The 16146-nt window shown below is 33.8% G+C and overlaps 1 protein-coding gene across 5 annotated transcripts in view; it reads left to right on the top strand.

The window, feature by feature from the left end:
• The window catches only part of mRpL35 (mitochondrial ribosomal protein L35), a 72934-nt gene that overhangs the window by 24224 nt on the left and 32564 nt on the right, over positions 1 to 16146 (top strand). For all 5 annotated transcript variants that reach the window (XR_016548301.1, XR_016548302.1, XM_090392342.1 and 2 more), the window contains exon 2: positions 900 to 1086. Coding sequence is in view for 3 of the 5 variants with exons in the window: in XM_090392342.1 (XP_090248468.1) it covers positions 900 to 1086 (187 nt within the window). In the remaining 2 variants the exon portion in view is untranslated. The remainder of the gene's footprint in view (positions 1 to 899; positions 1087 to 16146) is intronic.

The raw sequence follows: 16146 nt of genomic DNA, 5'->3' as shown, positions 1-16146 counted from the left end.
AATATTCAGTAAATAAAAAATACCCACCAATCTTACAGTAGTGCTAAAGAAACTGTCCTCCAATTACTAGAGAAAAAAGTGAGTGTTTTAAGACAAGAATCAAACCAAAGATAGACCTAGTGGCAAAATATGAAGGAAACACGAGTCAGCCAGGGAAGTATGTTATGAAATCTTCTGCAAACATAGAAAATTTAGAACTTCACTCAAGAAGTCAAGGTCTTGGTAAAGAAGAAATCATATTCAAGTAAGTCAGCATGTGCTATTTAAACAACACAGAGAAGGAAGGTAAGTTATGTGTTAATATCGTGAAGATAAAGAAAAATGTTCTAGAGGCTATCGAAAAAGTTTAAAAATGGAGTAAAGATTACTGTAAAAGGAATCGGAGATACAAAAGTGAAAATTGAAGATTATGATATTCTGGATGTCTTCAATAATTGCTTTGAAAAATTACTGGAAGAGATAAGAAATTACAAAACAGCAGTAAAAAAAATATCCAGACAGAATGCAGTCGTCAGCAATTTTTGGTAAATGTTTACTCTTACAATATTGCAAGCCATCATAAACCTGAATTGTGAATAGGCAGCTGGAATATATGATTTGTACATGTGCATTTAGGATGGAATTGAAATACTGTTGTTCTCTGTGGCAGTTTAAAGTAATAATTACAGATAACAGGAATGAATGAATAATCACTTAATTTATACTCCCTATTAAAGAATTTAATAAAAATGCTATATGTTTATATACTAATTATATATTTATATAATTCCACTGGTCTTTTACTAGTCATTTTAGATATTTTTCATTTACCAATTCACAGTAATATGTGTTTCAGAAAACAATAATCATAGAGAAAGAAATGAACTTTTTTTTTTACTTTGACTGATATTTATTTTTAGGTATTTTACCATCATTTTCTAGAAAATTCATTACTGGTTACCACCAGGTTCTATCACCAGCAAGAAAAGCAATAAATTTTGCAAATAGCCATTGTGTGCTCCCAAGATCTGTTTATGAAGATCCTTTCAAAATTTCAAGAGGATTTGTCACTTGTCATAATTTCAGTACAGCTTTAAATGTATGCAGGTATGTACTATCAGATGTTTTTCATTAAGACAGCATTTTCCAAGCTTTCTGTAATGATTTGATCAACAGCAGTTTTGCATCATTACCTTCAAAACAGTAAAAAGTATGGTAAACTATATCTCAGCATGCAAAGCTTTTAAAGATGTTCTTTATGACTGAGAACTTTTATTGTTAAAAGACCATAAGATTTAATGATTACAAATACAAAGAGCCAACAAGTTTCACTACCCACTGTCTAGCATTTTCAAGGCTGTACTGGTGTGAAAACAAATGGATCAAGTTACATAAAAACATGCACTTTAGTAACTGTTAGGCTGTTACATTTGATAATTCATTTGATAAATTATCAAATGTATATCAAATATACATTTGATAAATTTGATGGCGTGCATGCGTTTGAATGCTTCAGTCAGAAGTACATGACACCACATGTTGTGTAGTTTTTCGCATATTGTAGTTCTGTTGAGCTGAGAGAATTGATGACATATTTCCATATATCTTTAAGAATAGCACCTTGATTTCTATTTAAATTATTGCCTGTGCGTAGCACCACTGCTGCTTCTTTGAAAGTCTTTCAAAGAAGCAGCAGTGGTGCTTCTTTGAATGAAATGGCATTATATAATTCCACATGAGTTTTTTATCTGTTGTGAGCAAGCACAGCACCCATGTTGCACAAATCTTTTTCATTTGCAATTCATCATGCAAAATATATCCTACACATTCTTTTGAAATGCCTATAGTCTCAGAAATTTCATGCACATTGACTCACCGGTCATCCAGTACCATATAGTGCACTTGATCAATGATTTCTGGTGTTGTTACACTTTTTGGATGTCCTTCACATGGATCATCTTCAATTCTGGTATGGCCACGTTCTCGGCAGCTCATTTCTTAATTGTCGTTTATGAGTGCCCATAAACTTTTATGAACTTCGAATGAATTTCTTTTGGCATTAAACTTTCTTTTTCAAAGAATTTTATAACTGCATGATACTCAATTTTATCCATTTCAAGGGATACAGACAACACTTTTGCTTCAGACAGCTGTATAAAACAAATGACTTGCAATTTCACATGGATGGTTAAGACAGATGTACTAACTTAGAAAAAAAAAATCTTGCTGATAGTGTTGCCATCTATGGTCGAGGCTGAGAACGTTTCAGACCACCCTCTTAGGTATATTCAACAGTGACACATGTGAAGTGACCTAAAGTTAGCCATAACAACATGTCCTTGAATTCAAAAAATGTCAAGTTCTTTCTTCCTGAATATTTTAATTTTTCATATGATTCTACCAATGATTCCATCTATTTATTCAATTTTTTGTTTTAAATTCTAATCTAAGGTCTGCAGTCTTTGATCAGCAGTTTAATTACTAACACAACTCAGATTCATAAGTTGAAACTGGTTTGAACACTATTTTGTGTGTGCTGCTAGCTTAGTGTTTTGACTGATTTCTCTTATTCCATATAAATTTATCCAGCTGACTCTCATATATACAAGCTTTGTTTATTTGCTTCATTTAAAATTTTTTCTTCATTAAAAATTGGTCATGTTGTACCATCATTTAGTATTGTGGTAACTGCATTGTGAATGGAACCTATAGAAAAAGTAAAACATTTCGGCTACTTAGGCACGATTTTTAGTGAAGATAGTAAATTAAATATGGAAATAGACAACAGAATCAACAAAGCTGGTATAGTAGGAAGTCATCTGAATAAATTTATATGGAATAAGACAGAAATTAGTCAAAACTCTAAATTAGCTGCATATACAAGACAGTGTTCAAACCAATCTTAACTTATGGATCTGAGAGCTGGGTTAGAATTAAAACCCTTGACCAAAAACTAGAGACTGCAGATATGAGAGTCCTGAAAAAGATTAGGGGCATGAACAGATGGCATCAATGGCAATATCATATTAAAAACGGATATTAGGAAAGAACTTGACATTGATAGCATCCGGGAATGTGTTAGGAGAGCTAATCTCAGGTTTTATGGTTACTTAAACATATTGGGAGAGGAAAGATTAGCAAAACAAGTGTTCTCTGCAAGGTTGGCAGGAAAGACTCAGAGGAAGACCAAGGTATAGATGGATTGATACGGTAAAAAGTGCCTTAGAAGATAGAAATATAAGATCTGACAATGTTGAGGCCTTGATAGGTAACAGATTGATTTGGAGATAGGAAGTTAGTAATGATGTAAATTTTTCATGTACTATCATATCCTGTACACCACTTGAGGGTAAATGTCAGGAATTTGATGATGATAAAAATTGTACCTAAATAGCTAATATATTTTATTTGTCCTTTATGCAGGATGCAGTAGATGTGGCCCTATTTTCAGTTTTACTTTTTGTTGCTGATTTTCTATCTTTGTTATAGCATTTATTTAGGAGTATAACATCATCTGAATAGATAGCTGTGATTAACACCTCCAGTTTTTATATCAAGTTTAATGCAACTTTGCTTCATAGTGTGATCCATATAAATGATGAATCATCATCATCATCATAACACTGAATACAGATATAGACCATATTTGTCTGTTCCAGTCTCATTATCCATCCAGTATCCTTTTTTGAGTTTTACCCTGCCTTCTCTTTCCAATTGGCATATATTTTAGTATTTGTTTAGGATATAAATGATGAATAATAGGGAAAATCATCTAGTATCTTTACCTTCTTCAATTCTGACTACTTGCTTAAATATAGACTATGTATACTCAATATAACACCATATATTTCTCTGTTATCTTGTCACATGCTTTTTCCAGATCTATAAAACTTACATATCTATTCTTGTTATATATTCGTTGATAAAGGGCTCTGAAAAGTTAAGTTCGATTTTGTGTAATAATTAGCGATATTACTTGCATTTTAGTATAGTATAGTATTGTTGGCTTTTTGGATTTGTTATTTGACTTTTTTGATTGAATTTTTGAATCTTGCTTTGACAGAAACTCAATTAGTGGTATTGATGGGGTCTAATTGGCATATTCCGCAAAGATCAAATGCTGTTAATGACATAGACAGTTTTCAAAATGGTTCGATGTTGCGAGTACAACATGTATGCATGACAAAATGTGAAAGATCTCTTTATGGAGAAGAGAACAGGAAATGAGAGGAGGTATGGATTTGTAGAAAGTGCAATTTTTTTGTTAAACTATGAGTTTTCAGCAAATGTGAAACAGACTGAAGGAATGAATGTTAGTGTAAATGAAAGAAATGTAAACAGAAAGAAAGCTAATGAGACTGAAAGAATGCAAGAATGAAGAAACAGAAGTGATACGGAAGCAAAAGGAAGTATGATTGAGGAAATGGGAAAACAAGTGCAGCAGGACAAGAGATAGTGGGACTACTGGAGTGATAGAGTGAAATTGCTGGAATGCAAGATTTGAAATCATTTGTTCAAATTGAAAAATGAAATAAGGAATATGAAGAGTGACATTAGATGCTTAGTGAAACTAATGAAATAGTGCAAGACGATAAATGAAAACTAACGAATGACCCGAGAATAGCAGTGTATAGAGATTCCATTGTTAGAGGATCGTTTAATGAATGAGTCCATAAAGTCTCCTATCCAGTAGAACAGTGAACAAGATAATTCATGATTTGGATATGAGGAAGAAATGAGCAAGAAAGTTAATGGTCATGGGAACAAATGATTTAGGTGGACATAAGGAGAGTATGTCCACCTAAATGGACATACTCTCCTTATGAAGTTATTGACAGGACTGGCCATCTCGGGGGTGTGGTAGGTGCAATGCAATGCACTCGGGCCCCACGATCGAGTGGGCACAGTCGGTACACATATGCGGAAACATATTTTTTATTATTTTTTTTTTTTTCTTCTAATTTTGCTTATAACTAAAGGGATCTCATAGACAAGATTTTAGGGCCCCCGGTTATAATAATATCTCTGTGTTTCTCTATTATATTAGGGTTTTTGCTTAACCCTTTTGATGCGTTTATGCAGTGTATAAAAATTAACCAACATGATTTCGTTTTTACCCTAAAATGCTAAAATGTCTGATTCATCATTAGTTTTTTCCTAATCTGTTACACATTTATATCATTTGGCTCATTATCGAAACCATTGAAAAAATATTTATTATATTCTTTATATATGGTTAGTCTAGAGCAGGGGTGGACCTTAACATGCCTGCCAAACGTGGCACGCCAATGACTTTTCCGGCATGCAACCCAGGGATCATCTTAAAAAATAATTAAATAAAAAAATACATTTCAAACTTCTTTGCTGACATGTATTTTAACTTAATATAATACAATTTTATTAAGTACAGCTATACCAAATAAAAATGCAATAATTAATTAAACTCTACCAACTGTTTCATAATAATAAGTAATAAGAATATTAGAAACAAACATCCTATTTCCAAGCCATCGATATATCTCCGGGATATACTGATGTACAAGTTTTGTCCAGTTCAGTTGTTGCATTATTCGTCAGGCATCCAGACGTGGCGTGACTCCTTTACTATCATTTGATATATCTTTTCATGTTTCGTAAAGAGCGTATGCTTTTTCTAAAGTGTATTTGGATTTGGATTTTATTAAATCATAAGTCATTAAAATATGGATTGGAAGTATTTATTGTCAATTAATATGTTTAACTTATTAGATATAAAAGCAAATTTCCTTTACATTGATTTTCGGAAACTAAAGTTTTCAGTTTTTTTCATAAAATCCCCGCATATATTGCAATTGTTATTTCCTGCCTAGAGAGCAGTTTCCTTGTGTGCATCCTACCCAAATAGCACCATCTGCTTTCCCATTATTTCAAGCAAAAATTAAAATTAATTTACAAGACTTGAGATACTTAATGAACAATCCTTCACGAATGACTAATGAATAGACAACCATGGTACTAGGCCAGTAAAGATATGTGCATATGATTGGTGCGGTATTAACAAAAGATCGCGCGAGTAAAAGATAAAAGTCAGAGACAATTTTTGAATTGAAATGCTAATTCTCTTCAACCAAATTCAATATCTGAAAGTGCCATAACAATATACACTATATATTTCCTAGCTTTAACACATTTACTAATTTTAGCACTTTCTGTTGATTTTTATTGTTGCTCTGCATTTGAGCTAGGGGGACAGACTCCCACACATCTAGTTTTTAGTGTTTGCCAGTGCAGCATATGGTTTTGCTTGCGGCTAAATAGCATAGTTTTTGGGGGAAGGGACATGCGATTCATTAGTTAGTGCCATTTTTATCCCAGCTGTCTCTAATTACACTATTTGTTGAGAAATATATTACACAGACTGCAAATGTTTGTACCTTATTCAGTGATACAATAAAACGACCTGCTTTTACTTGCGTCTGCAGACGTATTGGCTAGTATGGAGGACGTGTGGTTTGCCATGAGGTAAACGTGATTAAACTTGTTTTTTCTGTGCGAGGTTACGCGAAACTTTTCAATTTCTTTTTTTCGCAAAGTAAAATCAGGGCTGCGAGTTATACGCGAGGACCAGTTATATTCCAGTAAATACGGTAAGTTATTTTTAAAGCTGTGTGAAATGTATTATCAATATTCAGGATTATGAAGTGTTGTCTGCACATGATTAGATCTCAACTACATTAATTTCAACTCAGTTAATAATGATAGATAAGGGTGAAGCTGATGTACTGAAGTAAACAAACGAAAAAAATAAACACATTCCTTGAGTGTTTCTAAAATTTTGTAACATTGTAAAAAGTATGTACATATTTAACTTTTTATTAATTCATGGGATAAAAATATTTAATATTATTTACTTATTCGACAGGCAAAGCCTAACCCATAATATCCATGCCAAGAAAGTATCCCTCTGAGTGTCAAAAAAGGAAATCAGCAAAAAAGAAAAAAGAAGAAAAGCAAAATCTCAAAAAGTCACAAGTAGATTTGTTTTCATGGCTACAAAATAAATCTGACAACGAAATTGCTATGACTTCATCAGTTGCGATTCAAACTTCAACTGAAGAAGAAAACTCCAAACAAGCTACACAACATTTTCAACGAAAATGTAGAAACTGTGGGATTCGTCGAAAAAGACGTGTGTGATTATACAAACATTTTGGATACAGCAAATAACGATGAAAACAATAATAGCGATGGTGATCAAGTGAATATAAATGATCCAGATTTGTGGCCAAATATTATAATTGATAAATTTAGACTATTTTGTGTTAAAACCAGACCTAAACAATATCATCAAGATGCATTCGTTAAGAACGTTGAAGGTACATTTTCTACATCGTACTATTTAAAAAAAATGCCAAATGTTGAAACTCAGCTTCGCAGCTGGTTAGTTTACTCAAAAGCTCAAGACTCAGTATTTTGCTTTTGTTGTGTATTATTTTCCAAAAGAAGAGGAAAAGATCAATCAACACGATTTATATATGGTTTAATAAATGGAGAAAACTGTCATCTGTAATTTGAGATCATGAGCTTTCTGTTGGTCACTTTAATTCTTTTATTGCTTGGCAGGAATTATTAAAAAGGCTTAATTTATGTTCGACTGTTGACAGAACAAATCAAATTAATATAAATAAAGAAACGGAACGTCTAAAATTACTATTCCAAAGAATTGTAGATGTAATTCTATTTTCAGCAAGTAATAATCTGTCATTTCGAGGTTCCCATGAAACAATAGGAATGCCGAATAATGGAAATTTTTTAAGTTTAATAGAATTCTTAAGTAAATATGATCCTGTGCTAATGGATCATGTAAATGAAAAAAAGAATTGTGCATCATTTGGCACATAGATTTCAAGAGAAAATTATTGCTGCATTAGGTAATAAAGTCCTTAATAAAATTAAAGACGATATAAAAGCAGCCATATATTACAGTATCCAAATGGATTGTACTCCTGATATTTCTCACAAGGAACAAACTTCAATAATTATTAGATATGTAAATTTTGTAGACCAAAAATTAATTATAAATGAGTCATTTATAGGATTTATTGAAGTAACTGATGTGACTGGTGAAGGACTAGCAAATTCGCTTTTAAAAAGAATAGGTGAGTTTGATTTAGATATTATGAATTGTAGAGGGCAAGCATACGATAACGGTAGCAATATGAACGGAACACATAAAGGCGCACAATCTATAATAATTAGTTTAAACCCTCATGCAATTTATGTACCTTGCTTATCACGTTCTTTTAATTTGATAATTTGTGATTCTGCTTCCAGTAGTATATATTGTAAAAATCTTTTCGGAATATTGCAACGTTTATACTGCGTATTTTCTCCATCTACAAAAAGGTGGGAAATTATACAAAAGTATTTAAATATTATTCTTAAACCATTATGTGATGCTCGATGGGAAGCCAAAAATAGACGCAGTCAAAGCAGTGTATACACAGTTTGAACAAACTTATAATGCCTTAGAAGAATTTATTGGTGCAATTAACGATAACACAGCAGTATCCGAAGCTAAAAGTCTACTAGATTCATTACAAGAAATGCCATTTATTTTAAGCTTATCGGTATTGGTTACAATATTGTCAAAAATTAATAGTATCAACAAACTATTTCAAGCAAAAACAATTGTTCTTGACTCTGCTTTTAATTTCGTGAATTAAATTAAAAATGAAATCCAAAATTTAACACATTTTTAGATGACACAAAAATGATAGCACGAAACTTGAATATTTCTGAAGACTTCCCTGAAAAAAGAATTCGAAAAAGAAAAAGATTATTTTCCAAACTAGCAGAAGATGAAGTTTTACTAAACCCGTAGAGGAATTTAGATGTCACTTTTTCAACGTTGTGATTGATACTGTTATTGTACAAATTGATGAGAGATTTAAAAATATACCCAATGTTTTTTCTTATTTTAAATTAATCACTAATATAAAAACATTAGAAAAAATGAACTAGGAAACCGCTCAAGGGATTTTGTAAAATATTATAGTAAAGGTGTAAAGGAAGATTTAATCCAGGAAATTGATTTGTTACGAGAATTGATCTAGGACCAAAAAAAATGTAAATAACGCACAAGACATATTGCAATATATATTAGATAATAGTTATAATGAACTATTTCCAAATGTGCTAACTGTATTGAAAATTTTCTTTACGTTATCAGTTACTATAGCAAGTGCAGAGCGTTCTTTTAGCAAATTAAAATTGATAAAGAATTATCTTCGGTCAACTACGTGCGAAGAACGCATAAATGCACTTGCTATATTAAGCATCGAAAAGGAAATTGCCAAAAATTGTATTTTTTCGGACATGATTAATGACATAGCAAAAAAAAATTGCATATTTAATTAATACATATTAAGCAATATACATGTTAGTAAAACTAGGCCCCTAAAATAGTAAACCTATTTATTTTTTTATGTGCTTAAATTAATTTTTTTATTACTTTAAACAATAATTAATTGTAAATAGTTTTTGTGCACTAGTTGGTGAGCCAGGTTACTTTTATTTATGTTAAATATTTATTCATTTTAATTATTTAATACTTTTGTTCAGTAAACGTTATGTTAACCTGTTATATTTCGAATGTGTTTTTTTTTTGTTTTCCTGTACCAAAATCATTTGGAGGTAAGAGGTTTTACAATACGTTTATTTCGAATCCTTTAATTTTTACCTTTGAAAAATATTTTAGGGCCTGAAAAGATTTCTTGCACCCGGGCCCCTTTATAGAGAAGGCCGGCCCTGGTTATTGAGAAGAGTGAAAGATAACGGTATAATGGGGAAGGTTGTCAGTGTGTTGCAGAGAGAATATGACAATGATGAGTTGAGATGGAGAACAAGAATCATGAATGGTATGCTGGCAAAGCTGTGTAAGGAGAAGGGAATGCAGTTTGTGGATGTGCGGCATGTATTTGAGGAAAGAATGGAATTATACAGAAGTGACGGATTGCATTTGAATGGCTTTGAAGTGAGTGAACTGGAGAAACTGTTGCTAGATGGAAGTGCAGTGTGTGATGCAAACAAGAGATCAGAAGTAAGAGGTGAAGTAAAAGACCAGGAGAATAGAAAAGAAGAGATTGAAGTGCTTGGCAGTGGAAATAGTAGTAGTGTGAGAGATGAAGAGAGAACGAGGATGCAAGAGGAACAAGGAAACAGGAGAAGCCCAGATGGACAGGGAGAGTGAATATTGGAAGTAATAGCGAATGTATGTATGGGGATAATTAGAATAGGAATGGAAAGGAATCGGGTGTTAGTGGGGTGGTTGAGACCTAGCAGATATATGGGGTAAGCAGAGATAAAGGTGATTGGGAAAGGGCAGGTATGGTGGAGAAATTACAACCCAAAAGTGACTACGGTAGGAGTGGTTATACACTAACAGTGAACTGCTGTGTTTATTTACAAATGTAACGAGTATCAGAAATAAGGGAGATGAAATTGTTTTCACTGATTGAGTTTATTCACCCTAAAATTGTTGGAATGAGTAAAACATAGTTGAATGAAGATGATATCCTGATGGGAATAGAAATGCAAGGATATGGACTAGTCATTACTAATATGTTCTGACATTACTAATATGTGCATAAGTTCACATGGAGTTAAGATACAAGAAATTAAAAAAAAAAAAAGCCTCATCGACTGTGTTCTAGTTGATAGCAATATATTTAAGTTTGTTCAGGATACAAGAAAGAGTATACAGAGGATTTGAAATTTGAAGTGATCATCACTTAGTTTTAAGTAGGATAAAAATAAATATCTCATTGAAGAGAACAATATGTAAGAAAAAACTATGCACTCCACTATACAAACATTATTCAAGAAAAAAATGTAACAATCCAAAGATAAGTCCAAGCCTTGCAGTTTGTGACAAACCTGAAGAAAACATTGGTTGATTCATATAGGAAGCATGTGGTAAAGTTATCTGCAAGGATTACAAAAATAAGAGCCTCCGTAGCTCAGTTAGTATAGACAAAGCCCTTTTGTTGGAAAGACCTGCGGTTGATTCCTGTCTATGACGTGAGGAACCTTTATCTGGTCTCTTTCGACTAAAGGTGAGTTAGCCAGTCTCATACAGAGGTTTTTTCACCTATTCTGAGGGATGAAAACCTAAAGTTTTTCATTCCTCAGAACTGGCCCCATGAACACACACACAGATTTACAGTCATAAAATATATATACCTAATTCTTCATTAGAAGGACTCCATCCCCTAAAAGGGACAGGGAAGAAGGGGGGGGATCCCATGTGAATAAATAAATTCCAAAAACAGAACACCATAGTGGATAGTAGACACAAAAAAAGTTAAAGAAGCAGTCCTGGAAAAGAAGAAAGTATACTGAAAGTTCCTAGCAAATACTTAATTTTTTTCTAGGATTGCTGAAAAAAAAAAAAAAAAAGTATTTATAAATATCAGGAAGGTGGCAAAATGTTCTGAAGGCTATAGAAAAAGGTTTTTTGGAGTAAAGAGTACTGTAGAAAGTATCAAAGATGATAAAAGTGACATGAAAACTGAAAATAAGGAGATTCTAGATGTCTGGAGTAATTACTTTGAAAGGCTTGAAAAAAACAAGTAGTGACAGAATAATACTAGAAATTATTCAAGATGAATGCAAACTGTAGTATATATCAATACTTGAGGTAGAAAAGCTATCAAAATCCTGAAATGTGGAAAGACAGCTGGGGTAGAAGATATTCGACTAGAAATGCTCAAATATGGGGGTATAAGAGTTTTGCAGTGGTTACACTACATAATCCAGAGGACTCGCTGATTGGAGTAGAGCTCTCATAGTTTCCATCTATCAAAAAGGGGAATAAAGCTGAATATGAGAATTGAAAAGGAGTTTCTCTAGTAAGTGTTCCAAGTAAGATTTATACAAGCATACTTAGGAAGAGGCTGAGAAAAACTGGGAGAAGTAGCTGAGTTCTGGCCAAATAGAAGTTGTCAAGATCAGAGTTTTGCTTTATGATGAATAGTTAAGAAATCATGCAGATATAACATGGATCTGCACTACATAGCATATAACAAAGTGTCCAGAGAAAAGCTTTTCAAAATGCTAAAATTATATGGGTTAAATGGAACCTTATACAGAGCAATACATAGTCTGTAATTAGAATTTAAGGAAATACAGGAAGATCATATTTTGTAAAATCTATTGTGAGACAAATGTGCATGCTATTTCCACTATTTTTCATTATCTATTTTATATGGATTGTATCATGAAAGAAAGTGGCATTAAACCTGATATTAGAAGTAGATAAATCCAGCTTAACTCTTTGCTTTAAGTAAATGATGTTATACTCTTAAACACATCCAGTGCCTTCAGGGTTCTCTAACTACATTGCATAACAGCTGTAACAAATTTGGAATGAAAATCGGCAATGAAATGAACCAACCCTGAAAATGGGCAGGAACATGGAAAACTTAGCTGCATTCTAAAGAGAATCAATAGAACAAGTAGAATATTTCAGCTGTTTAGGCACAGTTTTACCAAAGATGACTCTTTGAGTAATTTGAGCCAGTTGAATAAATTTATATGGAATAATAGAGAAATTATCCAAAAAAACTAAATGATTAGTATATAAGGTGGTGTTCAAATCAGTTTTAAGTCATAAATCTGAGAGTTGGGTTAGAAATGAAGCACTTAGTCAAAAATTATAGACCACAGATATGAGAGATAAGGGCCTGAACAGATTGCGTCACTGTATGGAATCATTAAAAATGAAGATATTTATAAGGAACTTGACATTGTTAACATGGAAGAATATTTGAGCAGAACTAATCTAAGGTAGTGTGATCACTCAAACAGAATGGGAGAGAGAAAAGGTTAGTAAAAAAGTGTTTGACAAAATGACAGGAAATATACCCAGAGGAAATAAGATCGAGTGGATTGATTCAATTAGAAGTGCCTTAGAAGATTGAAATGTTAGATATGACAGCATTAGAGTGCTAATAACTAATAGACTATCTGGTTGTTAATTCTTAAGTGCTGGGAGAAACTCATGTTAAAAGTTTCAAGCCCCAGTTAAAATTAGTAGCTTTTCTGCTTCACTAAAGACAAACTCCCTCCTCTCTCAGTTCCAGGTTAGAGTTCCTTGTTCCTGCAAGTTGGTCTACTGTGGACAGACAGTAAGATCAGCTACATCCACATGGAAAAACATAAAAATACATCTACATGACTACAGTTAATTGGGCCTATGCTTTGGATACAGATCATAGAATCAATTGGAAAAAGACCATCATGCTCCAAAGAGAAAGACTGTTTTTAGAATCTGCTGGTGCTCTTAAAAATCAAATAATTTGAATAAATATAGTTGCATAAAAACTTTCCAAAATATGGGAAAGACTAATACTTCAAGATGCCAGTTTACATCGTAGACTGCCCACAGGTGTTCCTAGAGGATGCTCCACCTAGTTAGGACTCTAGTCTTTAATCAACGTGCTTCACTTTCACTTTTGCTTACTTCCATGTGTTGGGTTAAGAACCAGCTGTATAGAAGATTGTAGACAATAAAGGACAGTGCCAAGTGTGGAGCACAATGTTTGAGTTCAGTTGGAGAGATGCCATCAGGACCAGAAGACTTTTTGGTGTCCAAGTTGTTTAGTATTCTTCTGATGTCTTGCCAAAATAATACAGGAGTCATATGGTGCTGAGTTTCTGGTATGATAGGATATTTGGCTGGTCATGTATGCAGGAGTTAAGAGGGGAAAATATGATTCCAAAGAGTTCGCTTTATTTTTAGGTGCTGTAAGAGTGGTGCCATCTAGGCAAGAGTGTGTGGAAGTGCAGATCAGCAGAAGTATCTGATGGCTTTTCCAAGGTACCAGAAGGCATTTGGATAGGAGGCACGCTTTTTGCTGTTGGCCTTTATTATTATCTAAGACCTCCAGGGAGTCAAGGACTCATCGAGGGAGGCTGTAAATTACCCAACCCAGCTATCATACCTACCCTTGAATTCATTCACATTTGATGCACTCACTACCTGTAAAGGCAAATTATTCCACTCACTCACTGCTCTCTGGGAGAAAAACCTAGCTCAACCTAGCTTATAAAGTCAGATTTCGATTTGTTGATGGTTGTTTTACATTTATTGCATTTATTTACATTCAGCATAGGGCAAGTATGAAACTGAGGTCTTGTCGCAAGCTACCTGTGTTGTGCTGTTATTTTCTTCACCTGCTTTGGTACATCTTCAGTTGAACCAGGAAAGTGGATGAAAATTTTTGGTAAGATGGGGGATGAAGACCTCTACATACCAGGGATGATGATTTCTTTGACTCTCTGAGAATGTGTGTTTGGGTCAGTAGAGCAGAAGCAATAGTCAGATCATGGAACGAAAGAGTAGATGTTCCAGAGGTCATCCCTACTTGGTACCTTTGCAGTGCCAGAGTACACAGGGTTAGGAATAGTTGGAAGGGGGGGGTGTCCTGAACACTAAAGTAACACATATGCTACAGTAAGTGACTTTTTGATGATGTAAATATTTTATCTTATGTATCATAAAGAAAAAACAGTAGAAAAAGCATTAAAAAAAACAGTAGTGCACATGCTTAGATCCTCTACATATACAGTTGTGTGTTCATAGCTTAAAATTAATGGGCTGAAATTAAAACTAATTAAATTAAAATATAACATTATTTTTATGGCTATTTAGCCTATTTTTGTTTAGGAGTGCCCCTTTTTAATAATGTCATTGGCTTTTTACTCAAATTTTAGGGCATTACTGATGTTTTATATAGACAGATATATGAAGAGTATATGGAAGAAATAATTCGGACATACCTTTGTAGGATGTTGCTGACTCTCTTCTTATTCGGTTTCATCCTGGTGTGTGGTGATATACATTCATCTGCTGTTAAAGGAAGGAAGTATGATTGAAAAGAAGGTGGGTTGAAAAAATGTGGGGATAGAGAGATGTGGGAGAATTATTGGTGAGGCAAGGGGTATGTGAACTTTTTGAAAAACCTAGGTTTTTTTATATTATTAAGGGTGGGCAGAGAATACTTTGGGAGGGGGGTGAAAATAGACATTTTTGGGGAAGGGGAATGATATGATGGGATAAGATCAGGGTTGGGAGTAACGGGGTGTGAGCCATTTCGAGTGCGTCGTCTTCGGAGCTTGTGGAGGAAGTGGAGGCTATGTCATGCCAGTTTGCTGTTTCTGTCTTTGGTGTATTTGTGTTGTTTCCTATTGGTCGGAGTCATGACCTAATTTTTATGTTATGGAGCTTCCAACTCTTGGAGATTATATAGGGCCGGTGGACATTTGAGTTTTTGTCACATTTTATTGCTATCATTTCCGATATTCTAAGCATTGTTTCGTTTACTTGTATATTTCTAAGTATTTCTTTCCTAATATCCTCATATGAGGATATAAAGAAAGAACTTGGAATTGTTAGCAGGTTGGTAGGAAAAAGACCTAGAGGAAGACCAAGATATAGGTGGATTGATACAGTAAAAAGTGCCTTAGAAGACAGAAATGTAAGATCTGATAATGTTTTAGTCTTGACAGATAACAGATTGATTTGGAGAAAAATTGTTGATAGGTTCTTTGTGTAGTTCTTCATCACCACATACCTCGAGTGAGAGGTATGTGAGTGCTAGAAGAGGAGAGAATGGAAACAGTAGAAGAGAGGGAATGAGAGAGAGGTATGGGAATGCTAGCAGACAAGAGGATGGAAACAGTAAGAGAGATGGAATGAGAGAGAGATATGAAACTGCTAGAAGAGGAGAGAATGGAAACAATAGGAGAGATGGAATGAGAGAGAGAGAGAGAGAGGTATGGGAATGCTAGAAGACGAGAGGATGGAAACAGTAGGAGAGACAGAATGAGAGAGGGATATGGAAGTGCTAGAAGTGGAGAAAATGGAAACAGTATGAGAGATGTATGGGAGTGCTAGAAGAGGGGAGAATGGAAACAGTAGGAGAGAGAGAGGTATGGGAATGCTAGAAGAGAGAATAGCAGTAGAGGAGAGGGAATGAGAGAGATCTATGGGAATGAAAGAAGAGGAGAGAATGGAAACAATAGGAGAGAGAGAATGGTAAGAGGTATAATGTATGGTGACTCAATGATCCATGGTGTTCAAGATAGGATGCGTGAGGAGTGTTTGCCAGGAGGAACAATAGA

Source organism: Typopeltis vanoorti, chromosome 5 (genome assembly GCF_054136105.1).
Source record: "Typopeltis vanoorti isolate ZY-2024b chromosome 5, IOZ_Tvanoo_1.0, whole genome shotgun sequence".
Lineage (NCBI taxonomy): Eukaryota > Metazoa > Arthropoda > Arachnida > Uropygi > Thelyphonidae > Typopeltis > Typopeltis vanoorti.
Note: the sequence above shows the minus strand (reverse complement) of the source record. Positions and strands in the feature narration are given on the sequence as shown.